The sequence below is a fragment of the Carettochelys insculpta genome, chromosome 1 (genome assembly GCF_033958435.1).
Source record: "Carettochelys insculpta isolate YL-2023 chromosome 1, ASM3395843v1, whole genome shotgun sequence".
Lineage (NCBI taxonomy): Eukaryota > Metazoa > Chordata > Testudines > Carettochelyidae > Carettochelys > Carettochelys insculpta.
In genome coordinates this window covers 13714651-13738471 of record NC_134137.1, presented here as the reverse complement: position 1 = coordinate 13738471, position 23821 = coordinate 13714651, and the positions used below count along the sequence as shown (strand labels likewise).

Here is a 23821-nt window from a genome sequence, read left to right as displayed (position 1 = left end):
TCACATCCATCCAAGACAACACTCTTGAACGCAGCTGTTGCTTTCCCTCTCCTGGCATTAATATCATTGTCTGTTTCTCCATCTCTGCCCATAGTACTCCCCAAGTACGCAAACTGCTCCATATGCTCCAGGTCATCCCCTCCCACTGTGATGGCAATGTTGTTGGAATGGTTGATCCTCATTGTCTTGGTCTTTCCCTTGTTAATGCTCTAGAGTACTACACCAGTAAGCCAGTACTGATTGCCAGCCTTACAGCTCTGTAATGCCACATCTAGCTTATAGTAAGTTTTACTACTTCTTAGTTCTGCAGCACTAGCTATTTTTATAGTCATGTCTCTACCTGGAACACCTCACAATAGCTTAGAGCCTCATCTCATGCCAGAGACAATGTGGAGGCTAAACAGAGAACTGGAAACAAACAGAAACTGGAAGATGTGAAATTTCAACAGAAATACTCAGGGGATGAAAAAATGTGAAGAAAAGCCAAGAAAATAACTGAGCATAGGCTGCTGTCTAGTTGTGCATATAGTTGGTCTCTGTAGCAGTCTGATCTGACTAATATTTCTCTTATCCTCCTGTTGCTTATTACACTCATGCATCCTTAGGGTCTAATCTTACAAAGTCTCCCCTCACTGTTCCTTACACTTCCCCAGACTGTTTTGTATCCCCTGTTATCACCCATCTTATACTCAGATTGTAAACTCTTCAGTGAAAAGATCATATTGTAATTATGTATATAAACAGGTCCTAGCATGTTGGTTCCCTGATCTCTGATTAGAGTCCTTTAGTGCTAATGCAGTACAGACAGTAATACAATGAATGTAACTTTGATTATAAGATCTTTCAGGGCAGGGCCCTCAGTATATTAGTTCATTGACCCTTGCATAATGAAGCCCCAGTCTTGAGTGAGGACTTTAGACATTATTAAGAATAAATAACAAGCATGATCAATTAATATTGAGTAGTTCCACTAGCTTCACTTACTCAGGTGCATAAGAATTTACAGGATTGGGCCTTAGTTTGTAAGTTCTTTTGAGGCCAGGAATGTGTCTTCCATTGTGTTCGTATAGTATCCAGCATCATGGAGCCCTGATTGACTGGCACCAAGTGTCATGGCTGCAGCAATAATAATAAACAATCCAGACCCTGATGCTCTGTGTCTGCTGCTCTCACAACTTCAGGTATAGAAAAGGTGAATTTGCTCCCACCGTTATCAAGCAGAAATTAATTTTTACGTTTAAATTCTGTTTGCTGCCTAACAGAAAAGCAAGCCTGTGAGCTGTGAATTCATTCCCTGGTAATGGCTTCCATAGCAAATTTACTTAGTGTCTCAACTGCAACAAGATATTGCTTAAGGATAATGCAACCAGGGCAACAGATGATCATGCCTGCTATCATCTCGGATGGCTTCTTGAATTAAGAATAGAGCTAACAAGTGACTGGTGTAACCAGCTGAAGAGACTCGACAGCTGGATCAGCTCTCTTCTGAGAACAAAACAAACCAGGATTTCCTGCAAATTATAGTGATGAATTTTGGGAAACCCAGAGGAAGCAGACAGGAGGCCAACATTAGACAGTCACCTTTCTGAAGTGAGACCCACTTTTGGAGATATTTCCTCCAAAAACCCCCTTGGAACACACTCCAAGAATGAAAACTGTTGACCTACCCCAGCAGAGAAAGACCTTAGCTCACCATAGTCTGTTAGCTAACTCTGACTTTTGCTCAAGCCAGCTGTGATAGATCAAAATAAGCTGTTACAGAAACTTTATACTGCAGAATTTTAACGACAGAAATCCAATTTCCAAGTAAAATTCACTTCACTTATTGCACTTAAGAGGGGCTGACTGTTCCTAGCCTACATGCACATACCGTCCTTCTCAGAGATGTCCCTTTAAGGATTTTAGGAAGGAAGGAAAGAAGGGTAATCCCTTCCATGGTATGTCTTTCTCAATGGCCAGGAGATAGACATGTACAGAAAGCTGAGTATTTTAGAGTAACAGCAGCAGTGTGACAGAAATCAACTCCCATGCCATGAATGAGCTCTTCTGGCTCCCCTGGGCCACGTGCCAGGGAAGAGTCCTCCAGGCCCCGCATGTGACCCCACGGGCTCTTCCCACTTCCTGTGGGCCCTGTGCTGGGATGAGATTCCAGCAGGCTTCCAGCATTCCCTCTGGGCCCAGGGCCAGTTCAAAACTCCCACAGGCTTCTGCTGGGCCCTGCACCAGGATAGGGTTCAAGATTTGAGGCTTGGGACTCACTTCCTGATTTGCACATAGTCCTGCCTGCCAACAGCACAGCATGAGATTGAGATACCCTGTTATAAAGTGTGAATTACCAACAGAAACAGAGCATTCAGGAGTGGCATGTGGTACTTCGTTTGGTACACTAGTAAATGTTCTATATGATTGGATGAAAAAGAACTCTGTAGAGCAAATGTTAGCACACTGTGCCCTGGCAATGTGCTAAAACTGCACCTGAGAGGCCGTGTACAGGCAGCAAGTAATAGTCCCTTTTTATCCCAGGTGGTGAACATTAGCAGCAAGCTTCTCATTGCCAGGAGGCTGCTATATGCTCGAGTAAGCAGAAGAGTCACTTTGGAGACTTTTCAAGGAGGGGAAAACAAACTTACTTTTTATGAACTTGGTTAAGGAGAGGCTTTGCATGAGTTCTGATTTGGATTTAAGCTGGCTCAACAGGTCTTTGCTCCGCTTAATTTCACTCTCGTTCCCTTTCACCACCTGAGAAAAGACAGAGACTGTCAGTTTTGGACATGCTGCCAGATGTTCTAGGGAAACTCGCTTGCTCCTCCAACAGCTGCACAGCAGTGTTATTTAAAGAGATAAATGAAGATACACCTATCCTGTAGAACTGGAAGGGACCTTGACAGGTCATGTAGTTGGTCCCCTGTACTCACAGCAGACCCATCACCATCCTTGGCAGAATTTTTTTAATCTATTTGCAACAAATCCCTAAATGGGCCTGTCAAGGATTGAATTCACTAGCCTAGCCTTAGCAGGCCACTTTGCAAACCACTGAGCTACCCCACCCCCCAATTTATGGCCTAGAACACTAGCAAATAAAGGATACAGAGGATGACCTGTGTTTCACTCGAAAAGGCTCTCAAACAGTTTACAAGTGAAATAAGAATCTTTTTGCCCACCACAGAAAGACTCCTACTTCTGGGAGGGTATGTGGCTGCTATTAGCAGCAATGTTTGTTTTAGCTAAGGGCAGGAAGTGAATAATATTGCATCCACTTGAAACTGCAAGAGGAACTTAGGAAGGTAAAATGCAATTCTCTAGGTTTAAACTTGACCACAATACGAAGAAAGAGCCCCTATTCATGTGAACAATGTCTCTTAGGTTAACCAGGAGATCTTGAATGATCTAAAAATCAAAGTGTCCTATAAAAAGTGGAAACTAAGTCAAAGTACAAACAATCAACATAAACAAAATAACACAGGTGTGTAGGGACAAAATTAGAAATGAGAAGGCACAAAACAAGCTCAGTCTACCTAGAGGAATAAAACGTAACCAGAAAACATTTCACACATATGTTAAAAGCAAGAGAAAGACCAATGACAGGATAGAGCCACTGCTTAATGAAGAGGGAAAAGCAATAACAGAAAATGTGGAAATGCCAGAGGTGCTTAAAGACGTCTGTGTCTGGGTTTTCATCAAGAAGAGTGGTGGTGATTAGATAGCTACAATACTGAAAGATGGAGAAAAGGAGATAGGTTGAGGACTTAAAAAGGGAAAAGAACAAGCTTAAGATGACTTATCTAAGTTAGATGTCTTCAAATCACCAGAACCTGATAAAATGCATCCTCAAGAAGCTGATTGAGGAGGTATCTGAACCATTGGTTATCATTTCTGAAAAATCACAGAAGACAGGAAAGATTCCAGAAGACTAGAAAAGGGCAAATATAGTGTCCTTTCATAAAAGGGAAATAAGGACAACCCAGGAAACTACAGGACCAATCAGCTTAACTTCTGTGCCAGTAAAGATAATGGAGCAAATAATCAAGGAATCCATCTGCAAACATCTGGAAAGTAAAAAGGTGATAAGTTATAGATAGCATGGACTTGTAAAGAACAAATCATGTCAAACAAACCTAACAGTTTTCTTTGATAGGCTAACAAGCCTTGTGGCTAATGGGCAAGTAGTAGCCATGGTGTACCTAGAGTTTAGTAAACCATTCAATATAGTCTTGCATGGTCATATGAGTAAACTAGGGAAATACAATGTAGATTGTACTACTATATGGTGGATGCATTACTGGTTATATAACCATTTCCGAGAGGAGTTATCAATGCTTCACAGTCATGCTGGAAGGGCATAACAAGTGGAGTTCCATTGGGGTCAGTTTTGTGAGTGGTTCTGTTCAATACCTTCATGGATCATTTACATAATGGCATGAGGAGTAAGTTTATAAATTTTGCAAAAGATACCTAGAGGAGACAGGTTGCGTCTGCTTTGGAGGAGAGGACTATAATTTAAAATGATCTGGAAAAACTGGAGGAATGGTTTGAGATAAACAGGATGAAATTCAAAAAAGACAAATGCAAAGTATTCCACTTAGGAAGGAGCAATCAATTCCACACACACAAAATGGGAAATGACTGTCTAAGAAGGAGAACTGCAGAAAGGAACTTAAGAGTAATAAGCTGTGTCTACACGTGCACGCTACTTCGAAGTAGCGGCACTAACTTCGAAATAGCACCCGTCGCGGCTACACGCGTCGGGCGCTATTTCGAAGTTAACTTCGACGTTAGGCGGCGAGACGTCGAAGTCGCTAACCTCATGAGGGGATCGGAATAGCGCCCTACTTCGACGTTCAACATCGAAGTAGGGACGGTGTAGACGATCTGCGTCCCGCAACGTCGAAATTGCCGGGTCCTCCATGGCGGCCATCAGCTGGGGGGTTGAGAGATGCTCTGTCTCCAGCCCCTGCGGGGCTCTATGGTCACCGTGCGCAGCAGCCCTTAGCCCAGGGCTTCTGGCTGCTGCTGCGGCAGCTGGGGATCCATGCTGCAGGCACAGGGTCTGCAACCAGTTGTCGGCTCTGTGTATCTTGTGTTGTTTAGTGCAACTGTGTCTGGGAGGGGCCCTTTAGGGGAGCGGCTTGCTGTTGAGTCCTCCCTGTGACCCTGTCTGCAGCTGTGCCTGGCACCCTTATTTCGACGTGTGCTACTTTGGCGTGTAGACGTTCCCTCGCAGCGCCTATTTTGATGTGGTGCCGCGCAACGTCGAAGTTGAACATCGACGTTGCCAGCCCTGGAGGACGTGTAGACGTTATTCATCGAAATAGCCTATTTCAATGTTGCTACATCGAAATAAGCTATTTCGATGTTGGCTTCACGTGTAGACGTAGCCATTGTGGAGCACAAACTAAATATGCGTCAACAGTGTGACACTGTTGCCAAAAAAGGCAAATATCATTCTGGGATACATTAAAAGGAGCGTCGTAAGCCAGATGCAAGAGGTAATACTTTGGCTCAACTCTGAGCTGATTAGGACTCAATTGGAGTATTATGTCCAGTTCTGGGCACTACATTTTAGGAAAGATGTGGGGAAATTGGAGAAAATCCAGAGAAAAGCAACAAAAACGAATAAATGTCTAGAAAACATGACCTATGAGGGAAGAATGAAAAAATTTGGTCAATTTACTTCAGAAAAGAGAAGGCTGAGAGGCGACATAACTGTTTTCAATTACCTAAATGGATGTTACAAAGAAGAGGGAGAAAATTATTCTCCTTAACCTCTGACAATAGGACAAGAAGTGATGGACTTAGACTGCTCAGGACACCTTGGTTTTACATTCCACAACTCAAATATCCAACCTGAACATCCACTCAATGTGCTGTAGCAGTCAAAGAAGTAAACAGCATGTTAGCAACCATTAATAGAAGAATAGAGAATTAGACAAAGAATATCTTATTGCCTCTATATAAATCCATAGGTATGCTCAGATCTTGAATAATGAGTAGAGATGTGGTCACCTCATCTTAAAAAAGATATATTGGAATTGGAAAAGGTTCAGAAAAGGGCAACAAAGATGATTAGGAGTTTGAAATGGGTGCCTTATGAAGAGAGATTAAAAAGACTGAGATTTTTAAGCTTAGAAAAGAGAAGAAGAAGAAGGTGGGGCATATAAAAAAGATCTATAAAATTGTAACAGGTATGAAGAAAGTGAATAAGGAAAAATCATTTACTTGTTCCAATAACATAAGAACTAGGAGGTCATCAAATGAAATTAATACATAGCAGATGTAAAACAATCAAAAACAAGTTTTTCTTCATGCAGAGCACTGCCAACCTGTGGAACTCCCTGCCAAAGGATGTTGTGAAGACCAGGACATCATCAGGGTTCAAAAAAGAACTAGATGCATTCAAGGAGGTCCATCAATACTTATTAGCTAGGATGGGTAGGTATGGTGTCCCTAGTGTCTGTTTGTCAGAGGCTGGAAATGGACAACAAGAGAGTAATCCTTCTGTGGCATCTGGAATTGGCCACTGTCAGAAGACAAGATTCTGGGCTAGATGGACCTTTGGTCTGACTCAGTATGTCCATTCTCTTGTTCTCAACAATCAACACCGTGTTCCCAGCTTCACCAATGCCCTTTGCAGCTTAACTTATAGGAGCTCACAAGATCACAGGCTCAGATGTCACAGCTGCAGGCCACAATAGCCCTTTCCATTATAATTTTTTTCTCCTAACCCCAAAGTCTTCTTGCTCAGAGGGATGAGTTTGCTATCACAAATAGCACTTCTAGTTTGACACAGCCACCTACTAGCCATCAACCTACAGGTGTTATGACAGCTGGTGGTGGCATCTGATAGGCTGTGAGTTCAGCACCTCAGCCAGCTTCGATGGAAATCCTGGCTCCTTCCCCGCTTTCTATAGGGGCACCTATCCCTGAATCTGTCCCATCCTGGCTCAGCAGATGCCTTCAGCAGGGGAGTATAGCTGGGGATGTGAGAAGGGGAAGCCATCACTTCGCTACATTAATATCCTCCCATTCTAGGGGCACTCCCTCCCATAGGAGAACCCCACATATGAAGACCTCTCCTTCTGTAAACCCTCCCCCCCTCAGTGGTGTCCCTCAGTTCTTAGGATGTTTTCAGTCTCTCCCCTGGCAGTTCGAGTGTGATGAAAGAATGCAGTGGACCCCTCGTCAGATTTTCAGCACAAGGCCCTTTCCACTCCTGCTGGACTTTCTCCCATCTCAGCTCTTCACAAAGCTGCTGCCTGTTGTGCTTGAAAGCCAACACAGTGACTGTAGCAGGCCTCCTGAATTACTCCACTTTATTACCTCCTCCCACCTCAGCTCCCATATGTGAAGAGGACAGGTTCCTGATTCAGAGCACTCTGGATCACTTGGCAAATTGGATGCAAGCAAACCGAGTTTTAATAGGCTAAGGTCACATGTAACCCAGACACATACTGGGTGTTGTTCACTGCCCCATGTAGTGGCACATCGACCACTTACAGGGAAAGACAGAGTGAGTCTTCTCTACAGCTTTAGCTGAAAGCCAGCTGGCTTGAAGAGAAGCAGCCTCTGTACTAAGCTCCACCAGTCCTGGGTTTGGGTCTCCTGTTGGTGGTTTTATACACACACGCATTTAGGAACAAAGAATACAGGCCAAGTTTACAGGATGAGGGACTCTCTCCTGTGGAGCAACGAGTCTGGAAAAGATTCTGGAATTGTGGTGAATAATCAGCTGAACACGGATCACCTAGTGTGATGCTACAGCCAAAAGAGCTCATGTGATCCTGGGATGCATAAACAGGAGGCTCTCAAGTAAGAGTAGAAAGGTTATTTTACCTCAGAATTAGGAACTGGTGCAACTGTGAACACAGTGCTCAATTTAAGTTGGCTATTTATAACCTGAAGAACATGCAGATAAGATGTATGACAAAAATTACAAGGTGAGAAAACATGCCTAGTAGTGATAGCCTCAAAGAGTTCAGACTACTTAGCTGAACTGAGAGAAAGTTAAGGATCTACGTGGGGTGTGGGGTGGGGGAGAAATGTTTTATAGTGGGCTTTTCTATAACACAATCCCATGATGGTAAGCTGAAGCTGGATGAATTCAGACTGGAAATAAGGCACAGATTTGTAATGGTAAGAATAATTTACCAGGGCTCATGGTGGAGTCTCCATCATTGATAAATTTTAAATCAAGGCTGGATGTTTTTCTAAATCACCTCTCTAAGAATTATTTTGGGTGCAGCTCTCTGGCCTGTGTTATGCAGGGGTCAGACCAGAAGATAATTTGTTACCTCTTCTGGCCTTGGAATCTACGAATCCATGAACATCACCCTGTCTTCTCCACTGGCTCCCCTACTACCCAGCCTGCCTCCTTCTTCAGAAGACCTCCTGTGTCGAGTAGAGACAAGGAGACAGCATTGGAAAACAGCAGGAGACAGCAGAATTTAGGAGCTCTGCCAGCAGATCTGGGCAGAGCTTGCTTGACAATGTGCCTGTATGGTTTTAGGCAGAGAAGTAGTACGCTTTGTCCTGATGAGTTGGAAGCTGTAAGTTCAGGACTTTTCATTGCTTTTTCCTGAAAAATGTTCCAATAAATGTGAGATTCCTCTTGCAAAATTCCACAAAATTGAGGTTTTCTGAGAATACTCCCCAAGGAAAAAGAAACCCCATCCCACTCAATTACTCATTCATCCTACTCTTCCTTCAAAGAGTTTTTGTTTTAACCAGTTATCATCTGCTTTTGCTTGATTGGGGCAGGGGGGTTGGAGTTTGGAAATTAAATTGCATCACTCCCAGGAGATGTAACAATAATGAACCTCCCAATTAACTGTGGCTTACATTTCACATTCCTAAGCACCCTCTAAACAAGGTCCCCGGTGGAATCTCAGTTACCTCCCTATAATTCTAGAATGTGAGGAATTGCACTGACGGAACACTTAATCAAAATGCAAATACATAAAGTGCCATGACAATTAAGGAAGGGGTGGGAGCAGGTGAGGAAAATAAATACCAGGCAGTTGGAGTTGAATTTGGTCAGGACAACAGGGTCAACAGTCAATCCATCTTTTACAAAAAGTTGTCTGGGATCTTTAATGAGCACAAGCAGTGCCTCTTTGAAGCACTCTAGCAGCACACTAGAGCGTTGGTTCAGCGTTTGGCAGGGATCAGAACAGATGACCTTTGTGATTCCTTCTAACCCTAGGGTTCTACGGTTCTATGATTCAATGAGTTAACCAGAAGAAAATCAGCATCTACCACTACCATGTTCCATGAACCACCCCCAGCACTTCTGGACTATCAAGATATTCCACCAGGAAGTCTTAGGGAGTTCTGATCAGGCTGGACTTACTGAAAGGCTGCTGCTATGCCACTTTGTGGTACTACAAAACTGGGGTGTTGTAGGCATACTGATCCTTTGGTACCTTCCCTGGAGCTCTGCAGGTACGGTGCACTCAGCTTGGAGTTATGCCCATAAGGAGAGACCCCACCAAGCCAAAAAGTGATGTGGGATCTCATGGTCCAAACCCAGAAGGTATTTTATGTTTCTTATTTGACAGGAGGGTGAGGGGACTCCCTGAGCTGACAATAATTGAGGAGAACTCCAAGTTCCCCAGGTACACTTGAGTTACTGGACTACATCTGAGTATAGCTAGGTTCAGAGCTATGGAAGAGACATGTCTCCTTTTCACAAAGGAAACAGATGGAAACTTTTCTGCTAGCAGGGCAGGGCTTGGGGGGTAGGGGGGGGACAGTGTCCCTACCTGTATTTTTGTGGCCTTTAATCAAATGCAAGAAAGGGATTTTCTCAGCTGAACCTGGGACTCCTACGGAGCTCTCCAGAGGTGCAGAATGTAGCCCTTGGGACTTAGTGAAAAACAAGGTGACAGACATCCTTTATTACTAAATAAATATGGGATAAAAATCCATCAGTTCACAAAAAATCAATTCAGAATTAATTTTCTTAGTTAATAAGTGGGTCGTATCCCAACAAACAGCTCATTATACTGCCTGCATTTTCTTTCATTTTTGTGCCTGCCTTTTTAAAGCAACCAAACTGCAGGGGACTCATTTGTAGGCTGAGTATTATTTTTAGCAGTTGGTTGCTTCTGTTTGCAAAACTGCTGAAAGTCCTAAGACAAATACAGCCCTGTTACCTTTATGTGCCCACTCCCTCTCTCTTGCATACACTGTTCATTTAGTTTCCAAGTGCTCCTCAAATAATACTGTGTATTTCTAATACCTTTGGAAAGTGCTTCACAAGCACAAATGGAAGAATATTTGCAACATCCCAACCCCAAGAGGTAGGCCAGTGTGATTATTCCTATTTTGTACATAGAAAGATTGAGACACACAGACTAAGCGAGTTGTGCAAGATTTGATAGAAACCTGTGACATAGGTGAGGCAGAACCCAGGTTTTTTTTTTTGCTAGTCATGTACTTTTTCTCCGTAACAATCTTTTCCCCTTACTGGCAAGCTCAGTTTAGATGTGGTTTCAGAACAACCTCTCAAGTATTCTGCTTCTGTGTTTTCCCTTAACCTGTTCATGCTTATGGAAGTACCCAACATGTACAGTATAAATGGCTCCCTAACTCTTAAAGGCTACGTCTACACGTGCATGCTACATCGAAATAGCTTATTTCGATGTAGCAACTAACGTCTACACGTCCTCCAGGGCTGGTAACGTCGACGTTCAACTTCGACGTTGGGCAGCACCACATCGAAATAGGCGCTGCAAGGGAACGTCTACGTGCCAAAGTAGCACACATCGAAATAAGGGTGCCAGGAACGGCTGCAGACAGGGTCACAGGGCGGACTCAACAGCAAGCCGCTCCCTTAAAGGGCCCCTCCCAGACACAGTTGCACTAAACAGCACAAGATCCACAGAGCCGACAACTGTTTGCAGACCCTGTGCATGCAGCATGGATCCCCAGCTGCAGCAGCAGCAGCCAGAAGCCCTGGGCTAAGGGCTGCTGCACACGGTGACCATAGAGCCCCGCAGGGGCTGGAGAGAAAGCGTCTCTCAACCCCTCAGCTGATGGCCGCCATGGCGGACCCTGCTATTTCGATGTTGCGGGATGCGGATCATCTACACGTGCCCTACTTCGACGTTCAACTTCGAAGTAGGGCGCTATTCCCATCCCCTCATGGGGTTAGCGACTTCGACGTCTCGCCGCCTAATGTCGATTTCAACTTCAAAGAGCGCCCAACACGTGTAGCCGTGACGGGCGCTATTTCGAAGTTGGCGCCGCTACTTCGAAGTAGCATGCACGTGTAGACGTGGCCAAAGAGTGTTAGATGATTCGTATCGAATAAGCCAATCTGCTTTGAGCTAAAAATTTGAGAAGTTATTCTTCACCTCACTTCCTGAACACTACAGCAAAGTAATGGCACTCATGCAGAACAGGAGCCATGTGTCTCTTCCACAATGATCCCTGTTTGGTCCTCAGTAAAGGCCTTTTGGGTCACTCAGAATGGACGAGACAACTTCTGAGTGAAGCTGTGATTTACTCAGACTCTCGTCTGCTGAAGACCCTAGAGCTATTGCCTGGCACTGCTAAGGGAATGGCACATGGCAAAAGAGAAATGTCACCAGTCTGAGCCAAGAAAGGCAAAGAGACCTCTTCCAAGGCTGATGGTCTTTACCTGTGCTTGAGTTTGTTGACAAAAAGTGTGTACGTGGAGGAGGCATTTTCTGTGTGAATTTAGTGCAGAAGAAGGTTCAGAATCGATATTTCTGGTGATTCTATTTATCCAGCAAACACAAAGAGTAACTCAGTCCAGTGAAAGCTTCCTACCGCCTGGAAAACCTCTATGTTCTGGTTAGTTTGGGCTTGTCTCTCTAGACTTGTCCACAAAGGGGCCAGTTATAACCAAACCTGGTCAGATTTGCTATGTAGACACCTGGCCATGGAGAACTGAGTGGAGAGCCAGTAAATGCATTTTAATAGGCCACCAAAAAGCCATTGTACTGTAATATTTTTGGTGGCTACTGATTAATTCACTATCCAGACTTCAGATCTGCTGGCTTTGAAACACTCTCGAAAACAAATCTTTTGCATCTCATTAGTCACAGGCCTGCCAATGGAATTGTGGGGGAGAGCAAAGGGGCAGTTGCCTTTAGGCCCAGCAATTCAAAAAGGCCCAGGACTTCTAGCCATCACTGTTGCTACTGGGACAACCACAGCCCTGGACCCATTTAAATTGCCACCAAAACCCCACGTTGCACTCTCTGGGTGCTGCTAAGGACTGGCTGACGGGGACAGCACAGAGTGGCTTGGACGGCACTCAGGGCTGGTAGGGGGAAGTGGTGTGGTGCAGCCCAGGTGGTGCTGAGGACTGGCTCCCCCCCAGCCTTTCCACTTCCACCAAGGCCCTGCAAAAGGAGCATAGAGCCAGCCCTCTCCTCCCCTGGCACACCTTGCATAGGGGCCTGTCATGTCTGCCAGCCCCCTGATTAGTTAACAAAGCTAAGAACAAAAAACTTAATTTATATGTACAGTTAACAAACTTAATGGAACCACATGAATTTTGGCCACACCCATAAGTGTCATGGTGCCGCCATTGGCCCCAATACTTCTGGCTTTATTTGATTGGGCTGCGGATCCTAAACCATTCATTGATGTTACATAGGCTTAAAAGGAAACAAAATTGAAAGTGCTCCTCTAGACCAATGGAGGAGGTAGGATTTCAGATGGAGAAGACGCTCAGCCCTGATGGCTTCTCTCAGCTCCTAATCAAGATATACCCTAGTTCTGTTCAGAAGAGCTATGCTCTTGAATGGCTTTTGCCTCCTTCTCTTCTCCTTGGTTACTGCTCATCCTCTTTCATTTCTCTGCCAGTAATATTCCCTCTCATGAATGCCCTCCCACAACATATGAAGGGAAGAGGAAAAGTCAAAGGGAGCCTGAAGCAGTCTAGGGAGCTTCATCTGGGGCAGGGATACAGCTTTATGGATTTCAGGTCACCATTTTCCTCAGAGGATATTATTTTTGGATGCCTAAGAAGAGGCACCAATGGCCAGATTTTCAGACATTCTGAGCTCCCATATAGCCCTGACTGTCTTCAGCTGGAGTGAGGCACAAAAACACAGGCCGCGTTTGATCTGTCTGTCCTGAGTTTCCCAGAGGGTAGAATAATACTTCCCTGCCTCACAGGGCGCAGCACACTGTGCAGACAGGAACAATGTGAAAGATTTATTTTCAGAGAGCTAATTTACATTTGTCTATTTCTGATTCATGAAGCTGTTCAGTCAGGCATGAGGTAACAGATACTAATCTGTTTACTGTAGGAAAGTTATTTAGTTTAGACTTTAATCTCTTTTATGGTGGTATCAGTAAGGAATAACTCCACTGAGGACCACAGAGTTATACCACTGTAAAACCAGTGTGAAGCTGGAACCAGGTATCACTGATGTCCATTTCCTCTTTAATCCAGTCAGTCAAGATTTGGACTGGTAATCGCATCACAGGCTTGGAACAGATCTTCTTTGCTAACGGATCATGTAGCCATTAGTAATCTTTACATTTGGTTTTCTTTATGCAAGATGCACTGGGAAACTTTGGTCAGTAAAATAATGGTCTGTGATCTCTGCATGACAAGTGTTATCCTAGAGCAACGACTCTTGGGCTGATTCTCCACTGCCTGGTCTCTTGTGGTGCCAGTCACACCCATGCCACTAGCCCCCAACTTCGAAGGGGGCATGTTAATCAGGGCGATGGCAGATTACTAATGAAGTGCTGTGGTGAATATGCATCACTTCATTAGGCTAATGCTGCCCCATGGCAACTTCGAAGCATCAAACTTCTTAGTGCCCGCGGCTACACGCATGCCGGCACGTCGAAATTTGATGCTTGGAAGTTTCCACGGGGGAGAATTAGCTTAATGAAGTGCTGCATATTCCCCACAGCACCGCATTAGTAATCTCTCATCGCCCTGATTAACATGCCCCCTTTGAAGTTGGGGGCTAGTGTAGACCCAGCCATAGGGTACCATTTCACACACACACACACACACACACACACACACACACACACACACACACACTGTACACTAATTTTGCAGCAGTCGGTGACTAGACAAGCCTTAGGCAAACAAAACTTGAACCTATAACTTTAACTGGATAGTTGTAGGGAAGCCTGTTGAGGAACTAATGCTTTGCAGTCTCTCAGCTGTGGAGGAAGCTACTAGAAAAAGGTCACGGCAACATTCAGGATCTCAACATCACCGGGCATGAGGAAAGTTTGGCTCTTCTCTCTGAACCTGGAGCCCCAAAGGCTGGTTTTCCTTCTGTTGCATTTGTTTCAAACCTGCTCATCCTGTCCTTGTGGATTTACAAACCATCAATCCTGCTCTACCACTGGAGTGAAAACATTGAACCATATGTTGAAAGAGACCTTCAGGAGGTCATCAAGTCCAACCCCCTGTGCAAAGCAAGACATATCCTAACTAAAGCATCTCAGTCAGGACTTTATCAAGCCAGGACTTAAAAACCTCCATGGATGGAGATTCTACCACCCCTCTAGGTAACGCATTCCAGTGCTTGACCACCCTCCTGGAGAAACAGTTTTTCCAGCTATCAAACCTAGACCTCTCCCGCTGTAACTTGAGATCACTCCTTCTCGTTGGGTCACCTGTCACCACTGAAAACAGCCTCTGAAAACTGCCATAGTTACATCTCAGGCTTCTGGGGTAGCTTTGTGCAAATATGAAGAAGTGATGGTTTTATTACAACACCTGCAGGAAACAATGTGTGGGAAAACAAACTTTCTTCTGATCTCTGAGGTTTTCTTAAGACAGTCAAACATTTTATCCAGCAGTTTCTGGCTTGTTTCCAAACTGCCAAAATTCTCTTTTACGAGTAAGATCATTCACTACTGTTTTGCTTTAGATGCCTTATTGGTAGCATTATCAGAACAGAACAATCACTTCTGCTATCCCCAAATGCCCCTGTCCTGGATGTAGTTAGAGTAATTCCATCTCCTGGATTTTTTTTTGTTTTGTTTCCGTTTCTTGTAATTTTTACAGTGAACTGTTTCCCCTATGCTCCCAAATCATTATGGCTCAGCAAATTTAGCATTTCAATGAGACAATGTAATTTTGTTTTAAATATCAGTTAGCAGAGAGGAGGGAGGTTGAAGTTCTGGTTGTCCTTTAGTAACCTCTCACCAGGCTTGCTTTACACTTAAGAAAACCTACCAGCTTGACCAGGAGAAAATGCATTTGGGTTCATTTACAGTTTGTCCTTTTGTCTCAAATGGTCTATTTAGTTATGATTCTCACTAATAGTAGCAGATGCTGCATCTTTTAGCCTAAGGGGCTATCAGAGTCATCCTGTTCAGGGCAGCTGTTTCATGTCCTATGTTTTGGGATGTCCCACAGCAGCCACCTCCTCAACTATCCATATGACATATGAAGCCCAACGGTCTCAGGGATTACCTGGGAGAACCTGGTGTGGGGCAGCAGCAGGGTTTGTGTCCCCCTCCCGCCATGGCAGCAGGAGCTAGAGCAACCCAGAAACCTGCTCTGCTCCACTGTCCATCTCCCAGTCCACTTCATTCTTGCTTCCTGTCAAATGGAGCACTGTGAGCTGGGAGAGAGTGGTGGAGTGGAATAGAACAGGCTGCTGGTCACCCTGGCTCCCAGTGCCACAGTGAGTGCAGGTGGGGGCAGGGGGCAACCCCTGCTGCTGCCCTGTGCCAGCTCCGTCTGCCCCCACCCAACAGGCCGCCCTGGATGCCTTACACATAGAGCTTGATTCTGAGCTCATGTCTGCTATGAAGCTTAAATCAGTAGAGTAACATAAGAGTAAGTCAGACCCACTCTATGCAGTATGGACCTGATCCTGAAAGGTACGTTGTGTCCTCAGTTCCCATTGGATTCATGCTTTTCCAGACTCAAGTCTTAGCTGCAAAGGTTAATTATATGTATATAGATGAATATGTGAATTTGTACTGTTATATTATACCGGTAAACCACCTATATTCCAGCATGAGTGACATTTTTTTGGTTTAGCTGATATATCTTTAGGAGCGTTTCAACTAAAACAAATAAAAAGACTTTCTTATTCCCCAGAATAAGGGGCCACATGTGGAGTTATAACTACCTCAGTTGAACTATACTGGTATAATTACACTGGTAGAACTAATACATTTTTCCCATGTTGATAAGTCAAGGTTCTACAAAAGTCTCCTACTGCTGAAATGCAGCCACTGCTAGGGCAGAAGTCGGGAGCCAATACTTCCCAGGGACTATATATAACGCTTTTTAGACAGGGATGCTTAGACAAATTACAACTGAAAATACGATGGAGTGGAGGCAAACAGAATGCAATGACCCAGAGGGGAGTATGGCTAGGACATCAAAATTAGCACCAGTTCTCCTACAAAACATGCTACAGGATCTTTAGCAAACAGGGTCTTAGTTTGATGTCTCTTTTGAAAGAACAATTCAAACTATTCTTTGTGCTATTGCAGTAAATTGAGATCTCTCCCATCAACATAGAGTGGTTACAGCAGCAATCTTGCAATGGGGCAGCTGCGTCAGTACAGCTGTGACGCTGGAAGCTCACCAGTGTAGACATGGCCCAAGTCACTTGCCCAAGGTCACACAGCAGACTAGTGGCAGAGCTAGGATAGCTCCAAAGTTGCCCGACTTTCAATCCATTAACCTCCATCTGTAGGCCCACACCTTCCCAACAGTGTTACTAGAGCAAAGGGCAGCATGGAAGTTGCCCTTTTGATCCATTAAGCCCTTTCATTCCATTATTGTGGGGTAAAGATCAAGGGTGATTTCATGGTAGAGTTCTACTACAGACTGCCTAACCAGGAAGAAGTGAATGAAGCTTTTCTAAACAACTAATAAAACCAAAACATAGGACTGGGTGGTGATGGGGAACTTCAACTACCCAGACATCTGATCAGAAAATAAGAGCAGGGCACAGATTATCCAGCAAGTTTTTGGAACGTATTAAAGGGATTTTATTTTTATTTTTATTTTGGAGCATGGAAAAAGTTACTGGGAGGAGAATATTCTACATTTGATTTGGACAAAGAGCAAGGAACTGGTTGAAAATTTGAAAGTGGAAGGCAGGTTGGGTGAAACTTATCATAAAAGGATAATCATGATTCTAAGGAATGGTAGGAGGGAGAAGAGGAAAATAAAGACAATGGATTTCAAGAAGGCAGATTTTAGCAGACTCACGGAGTTGGCAGGGAAGATTTCATAGGAAGCAAGTCTAAGAGGAAAAACAATTGAGGACAGCTGGCAGTTGTTCAAAGAGACATTATTAAGAGCACAAGAGCAAACTATTGTATTTTGTTTGAAAGAAAGGAAGTGTGTCAAGAGGCCACCTTGGCCTAATCAGGAGATCCCGAATAATTTAAAAATGAAAACGGAATCTTGGTCAAATTACACAGGATGAATGTAAGCAAAAAACAAATGTATGTAAGGGGTAAAATTAGAAAGACCCAGGAACAAAGCAAGAAGTTTGATGGTGATTGGACACCTAACACAGTGAATGCCAGTAAATATGGGGGTAGGGTCAGAAGCTAAAATAGGGAAAGAACGAGTTAAAATCACATAGACAAGTTAAATGTCTTTGAGTCACTAGATCCTGATGAAATACATCTGAGAATACTCAGCTGAATGAGGAGGTATTTGAAAAGTCATGGAAGACAGGAGAGAGCCCAGAAGACTGTAAAAGGGCAAATATAATGACCATCTATAAAAAAGAGAAATGTGGACAACCCAGGGAATTACAGACCAGTCAGCTTAACATCTGTACCAGGAAAGATAATGAGCGAATAATTAAGGAATCTATATGCAAACACCTAGAAGATAGTATTGATAACTAACAGTCAGAATTGATTTGCAAAGAACAAATCACGTCAAACCAGGCTGATAGCTTTCTTTGACAGGATAACAAGCCTTGAAAATAAGGGGTAAGCGGTAGATGTAGTATATCTAGAGTTTAAACAATGAGAAGTCCTGTGGCACTTAATAGACTAACAGATATTTTTGAGCATAAACTTTTGTGGGCAAAGACCCGCTTCATCCAACGCATCTGATGAAGTTGATCTTTGCCCGTGAAAGCTTATGCTCAAAAATGTCTGTTAGTCTACAAGGTACCACAGGACTTCTTGTTCTTTTTGTGGATATAGACTAATATGGCTACCCCTCTTATCTGGGGTTTAGTAATACATTTGATACAGTCTCACATGGCCTTCTCATTAGCAAACTAGGGAACTACAACGCAGATGGTACTAGTATAAGATAAGCGTATAACTGGCTGGATAACCATTCCTAGAGAGAAGTCATCAGTGTTTCACAGTCTGTTGTGTCTGATTGGCTTCCAGAATTGTGTTTGGCAACATGACTATGCATGTCTCTCTGACCATGTGATCCTGAGTACTTTTCATGACTGTTCTCCAAATTCTGTTATGAATTAGTATATTTTGATACTTAATACTACCCATTTTATTTCCACTGGTGAAGTGATTTTTCATTTTCTGTTGAAGCAGCTAATCCCATGTGAATTCCATAGGAATATTTCCCTGACCAATCGATGTTCTATCTCAAAAGTGACTGCACTGCAGTTGTGGGCATTTTGTACTGGTGTTCGTAGTATGTAGTCTGAATAGCACTGTGGTAGAGAATAGAACAGAATGAAGATTTAATGAACATCTTGAGAGGAAAGTGTGTAGCACCTACTAAACTGTCAGCAGCACTCTGGGTTTTTCATGGCAGTCTCTTAGGATAATATTGGATTCTGCTTAGCTTATCAGATCTGAGCTGGTAAGGCCTGCAGATACTGGAGAAAAGTTCAGACCAGAAGAAACATCAAAAGCCCTTTATACTTTCGAGATGTATGAATCTGGATACAAGCTTTAAAACTCAGAACCATCGCTACACTGCACCCTGCATGCATAGAAATGTCTACCCACAGATGCGGGTCTCCATGGATAGATATCAGTATCCACTGATCGGCAAGGGCTCTACTCCCAGGTGAAACTGTGATCAAAGGAGAGGAATGTGGTCCTGCCACTCCTGGGAGCCAACATCCCATTCCAGCAGCTCCTCCTAACCACAAGGAAAGCAGAGAGGGGAGAGGAAGAAAGGTAGCAGGTATGGAATAGGGCATTTATAACAACACCCTCAAAGCATATTGATATTCTGTATCTTATCTGATTTCAGCATCACCCCAAAACCCAACTGGTCTCAGAAGCTTCTCATTGAGCTCCTCATCACCTCACACACTCCGATTTAGAGTGAACTCTCCTGCCACAGGAGCTCAGAGAACTTAATTGTTTAAATCAGTGGAGTGATTTCTGCAACTGACCTTGTGCATTTCCAGGCCTTTTCTTACCTCTTTAGGCATCTCTTTGGGGAAGAAGAAATAAGGGATGGCAGATATGGCCACGAGAGTGGCTGCAACCAGGAACCCGAGCCACCAGGCCCCAACCCATCGAGGGTCTTTGTTAGTGAGCTGAATTTCCTCTGAAATACAAACAAACAAATACAAAGTAGAATCACAGCAAATGGGAAGAAATGAGAGTCACCACTGTCCCTCTTCCCCGACCCCTTGTGGCTGCAGGAAATGCACAGGGTATATCCATCTGACCCCCAAGAAATTAATATTGCTCGGTGCTCCAGAGCAGGGGCTCCCCAGCTGGGGGCTGTGGATCACTGGAGGTCCACAGAGCATCGGCCGGTGGCCCATAGAGAACTGACAACACATAGTGCTGACTCTCTCCCTTGTTTCTTAAATAACAGTTAAGGCAGATAGAAATCGACTCAATACTTTCCTAGTATTGAACTGATGTGTAAGAAACAGCTGTAGTTGGCAAAAAGGTGTTAGGTGACTGCATGAGAAGGGAGGGGCCCATGGGACAATCTGTCTAGGAAAGTGCTATTCATGTTATGGACAAATATGGGATTCCTGCTTGAGAGGATGATACATGACACAAGGGAAAATCCTTCTCTGACCTGGGCTAAATGTTAATTTAAAAATCTGACTTTCGGCACCCAAGTTTCAACCTTTTGGCTTTAATAATTTAGCCACACTCAGGCCGCGTCTACATTAGCAAGTATTTTTTAAATAGTTTTCAGATGCATCTGATGAAGTGAGTCTGTGCTCACGAAAGCTCATGCTCAAAACTTTTCTGTTAGTCTATAAGGTGCCACAGGACCCTTCGTTGCTGTCACAGATCCAGACTAACACGGCTACCCCTCTGGTACTTTTCGAAAGAAGGGGCTCTTTCGAAGGATCCCACAGAGCATCTACACACAAAATGCGGTGCCTCTTTCAAAATCACTCCTTCCTTCCCATTTCAGGCAAAACACCTTCTTTTGAAAGGCTCTTTCAAAAGAGCATGTGTGTAGACGTACCATGCATTGCTCTTTCGAAAGAGGGGGTTCTCCATGGTGCTGGCCAGCTGGCATGTGGAGACGCCCTTGCCAGCGCAAGCAGGGAGCTCTATGGTCCGTGTGTCTGGCTGTGTTTTAAGATGCAGGGACCCAGAAATCCTGTGGCTGGAAGCTGAGAGCATGCTGGCAGCAGGGACAGCATGAGCTCCCACCAGCAAGCCCTCCAGCAGACACAAGAACTCCCTGAGCAAACCCATGGCAGCATGTCCAGAAGCCGAGAGCCCTGCGCCCCCAGAGGTACCCCCCCAGGCATCCAAGGGCTCCCAATACCCCAGCCAGGGTCTGAAAAAGAGGACCCCCTCCTGGAGTGAGGCTGAGGTAAAGGACCGGCTGGCTCTCTAGGGGGCTGAGGAGCTGCTGCTGCACACGACTGACCAATGCCAGAATGCCGCAGCCTTCAGCCAACTGGCCTGAGCTCCTGGGACCTCCCCGCCCACACAGCAGAACAAATGCAGAGTAAAGTAAAGGAACTGTGGCAGACCTACTGCTGGGCCCATGATGCAGCCAGCTGCTTGGGGACAGCAGGCCCCACTTTCCCCCACTTCCAGGAGCTCAACTGCCTACTGGGGCCCAAGGAAGCGGCACCGCCAATCCACATCCTGGACATGGAGCCTGACAGCAGGCCTGAGGCGATGCCAGGAACAGCAGGAGGCAGCAGCTTCCTCCCAAAGGACACCGAGCTGGAAGCCACCTGTATCTCACAGGGCCCTTGGGCCACTGGATGGGGAGTGGGAAATGAGAGAGGGTGGCTTTCCGTCTTCCAGAGAGATCCAGTTCAGACGGGATCACTTCTCTCTGTTTTTTGAGGCAAAGGTCAAGGACAATGGCACCAAGAAAAAAAGGACTGTGTTGGAAAGGAGCTATTGAGTCTGCTCCTTCAGCATTCACCTTTGAAGTCTTTCTCATGGACCCCTAGGAGGCAGGATTCAGCTGAAGCTGACGAGGGTGGAGGGAGGGGCATGGGCGTATTGTATACTGCCACTTACTGCTTCCAGAGCAAAACGAGCCAACAATGTACACAACTCCAAAGCTCTGGAATTTGCCTGGACTATGGGCTGGGAAGAGCTGTGCTCTAGCTGTTCAAGCATGGATTTCGTAAGCAGACCATTTTGCTCTGGTATTGTGGCCCGGGGCAAATCATGTCACACTCCTGCTTATAGAGGAACTGTGAGACTTCGTTATGTTTGTGAATGGACTGAGTGTATTTATTTCCAACCAGCTGAACCCATGGCTAGCGACTCTCTCAGAAAAGCTTTGTTGCCCCTGTCCACAGTTTGTATTTACAATCCAGCTTCCTTTGGCTGTGATGGTCCCTGAAGAATAGGATTACATATATACAAAGCAGCACAGCCGATGCCTTTTTCCATGTGACTCCTCACAGCATGCTGCAGCCAGTGCCTGTTAGCGTAGGGAAGGGGAGGGGAGGGGAGGGAAGGGATGGGTTAGTAGCTGTAATGTTTAAAGATTTCCCGGATGTCAGTGCCTGTTGATCTTGGCCCAAGAGATGCTTTCTCAATCTCTTCACAAAGCACAAGAAGTGCTGCAATGCTTGTCACAGTCTGGCTGGCTCTTTGAGTAGGGCAGGCTGGGTTCAGACTTGCTGGGGACTGTGTAGCTGTCCCTCAGCCTCACTGGCGGTTTAACTGGGCAGTGATGATAAGTGATCCCCATGCTGGAGTTTAATTATAATGAAAGATTCCAGATGTGGGAGATCAGGGTGAGGACTCAATGTAAATAGAGCTGTGAACTCCGTCAAGCAGAAGATCCAGCAGACAGGCTCCAGGGGACTTTCCTCCCTGGAAAACACCTGGGAAGCTGGGCTGGGAAACACCAGCAGGGAATAGCTCAGGCTTGTATAGGAGACAGGGAACCCTGATATAAGACCTCCAAGAAATAGAGAGATCCCTGAGGTAAAAATTGCCTTGAGTCCCTGGTGAAGGGAGGCAGTGTGTGGAGAGAACCTGCTGGGCAGAAAGAGCTTAAGGAAACTCTGCAAGGCCCAGGAGCGGCTACTAGTTGGAAGACGGTTGGATTCACAGTTGGATTTTTAATAGCAATGAAGGGTCCTGTGGCACCTTATAAACTAACAGAAAAGTTTTGAGCATGCTCGGGGGTCGCTGTTACAGATCCAGACTAACACGGCTACCCCTCCGATAGTTGGATTTTTGTTACCCCAGAAGGGGACTGAACTTCAGTGCGACTTAGCTGGAGGGAAAGATGGTTGGGAGAAGACATGGACAGAGACAATCCATTGTGAGGCTGAGGAAATGGCCACTCTGGGGATGGGATGCAGGAGATAGTCAGTGAGGTCAAGGCATGCTAAGGCAGCAAGAACAACCTACTGCAATGTTACAGATAATCTCCTGGAAGATCGTGCTGCATTTTCCAAGCCAGGATTTTGATATCCCCAAGGCAGAGAGAGCTTCTCAGAACCCCCAGCTCAGGTTGTTCATTGTTACAGAGGGACTCACGTGGTCTGTAACAGAAGTTCTGCTGGCCTCCCTGGTGCTTGCGTCAGCATCCTTCATCTTTGCCACAGTGAACACGGCTACCTCTTTGTTACAGTGAACCCTGTTACAATTATGAGCTGACTGGCAAAAGGCCTATTCTGTCTGGGTGGATCTTCATCTTCCTTCCCCATTTTCTGTGGTGGCCACTAGTTTTGTCTTTGCTGACACATTGACCTTACCAGAGTGTTAAAGATCTTTCCTATGAACATCATATCCCAGAAATGCTCTTGGTTAAAGTACAGTAAAAATGAAAGCGAAAGCATTGAGAGCGATCGCTGCCCCTTTCTCTCCCTGCTCTTTTTTCTCTTCTTGTTTTTGTTCTCCTCCACCCCACCCCAGTTACCCTGTCTTCTTGGGCCTCTCTATCCATGTCTTCCTCTACCTCAGTTTCCCTGTCTCCTCAGTCTCCCTGTCTGTGTCTTCTCCCCCCTTACTCACCCTGTCTCCTTGCATATTCCACGTTTCTTTACTTTTTCTCCTTCACTCCTTTTGTATATGTTTCTTTCCTCCCCTTTTCACTCTACTCCTCTAACACTCCCACCCTGAAAGCTGGTGGTGGGTAAAACACTCACTGATGTGGAGCTGCAATACACTAGGGGCTACTCAGAAATATAGTGAGAGACGTGCAGTGAATGAGGTACAGTCTTTGTGGTGTCCCAGTTAATATAGTGATGAGCATGGTAAGGACAGATGAATAGACAGGTTTCACTCATCTTTTGCTGGTGTAACCCACACACCTGAGGGTGGGGGAGTTCACTGTCCCATGTGGGGGCACCTAAACCACTTCCACAGAGAACTAAGGCATCTCCTCTACAGCCTTAGCTGAGAGGCATATGAATTTCAGCTCAAACTGTAGCGACTCCTGCTGTAAGCTCTGGAGGTCCCAGGT

General features: G+C 45.0%; 1 protein-coding gene across 3 annotated transcripts in view; it reads right to left on the bottom strand.

Annotated features, from left to right (window-relative positions):
* Positions 1 to 23821, bottom strand: part of SLCO2B1 (solute carrier organic anion transporter family member 2B1) — a 110046-nt gene that overhangs the window by 45527 nt on the left and 40698 nt on the right. For all 3 annotated transcript variants that reach the window (XM_074980882.1, XM_074980892.1, XM_074980902.1), the window contains 2 exons: positions 19362 to 19492; positions 2631 to 2739 (listed from right to left, as the gene is read on the bottom strand). In XM_074980882.1, the coding sequence (XP_074836983.1) occupies positions 2631 to 2739; positions 19362 to 19492 (240 nt within the window). The remainder of the gene's footprint in view (positions 1 to 2630; positions 2740 to 19361; positions 19493 to 23821) is intronic.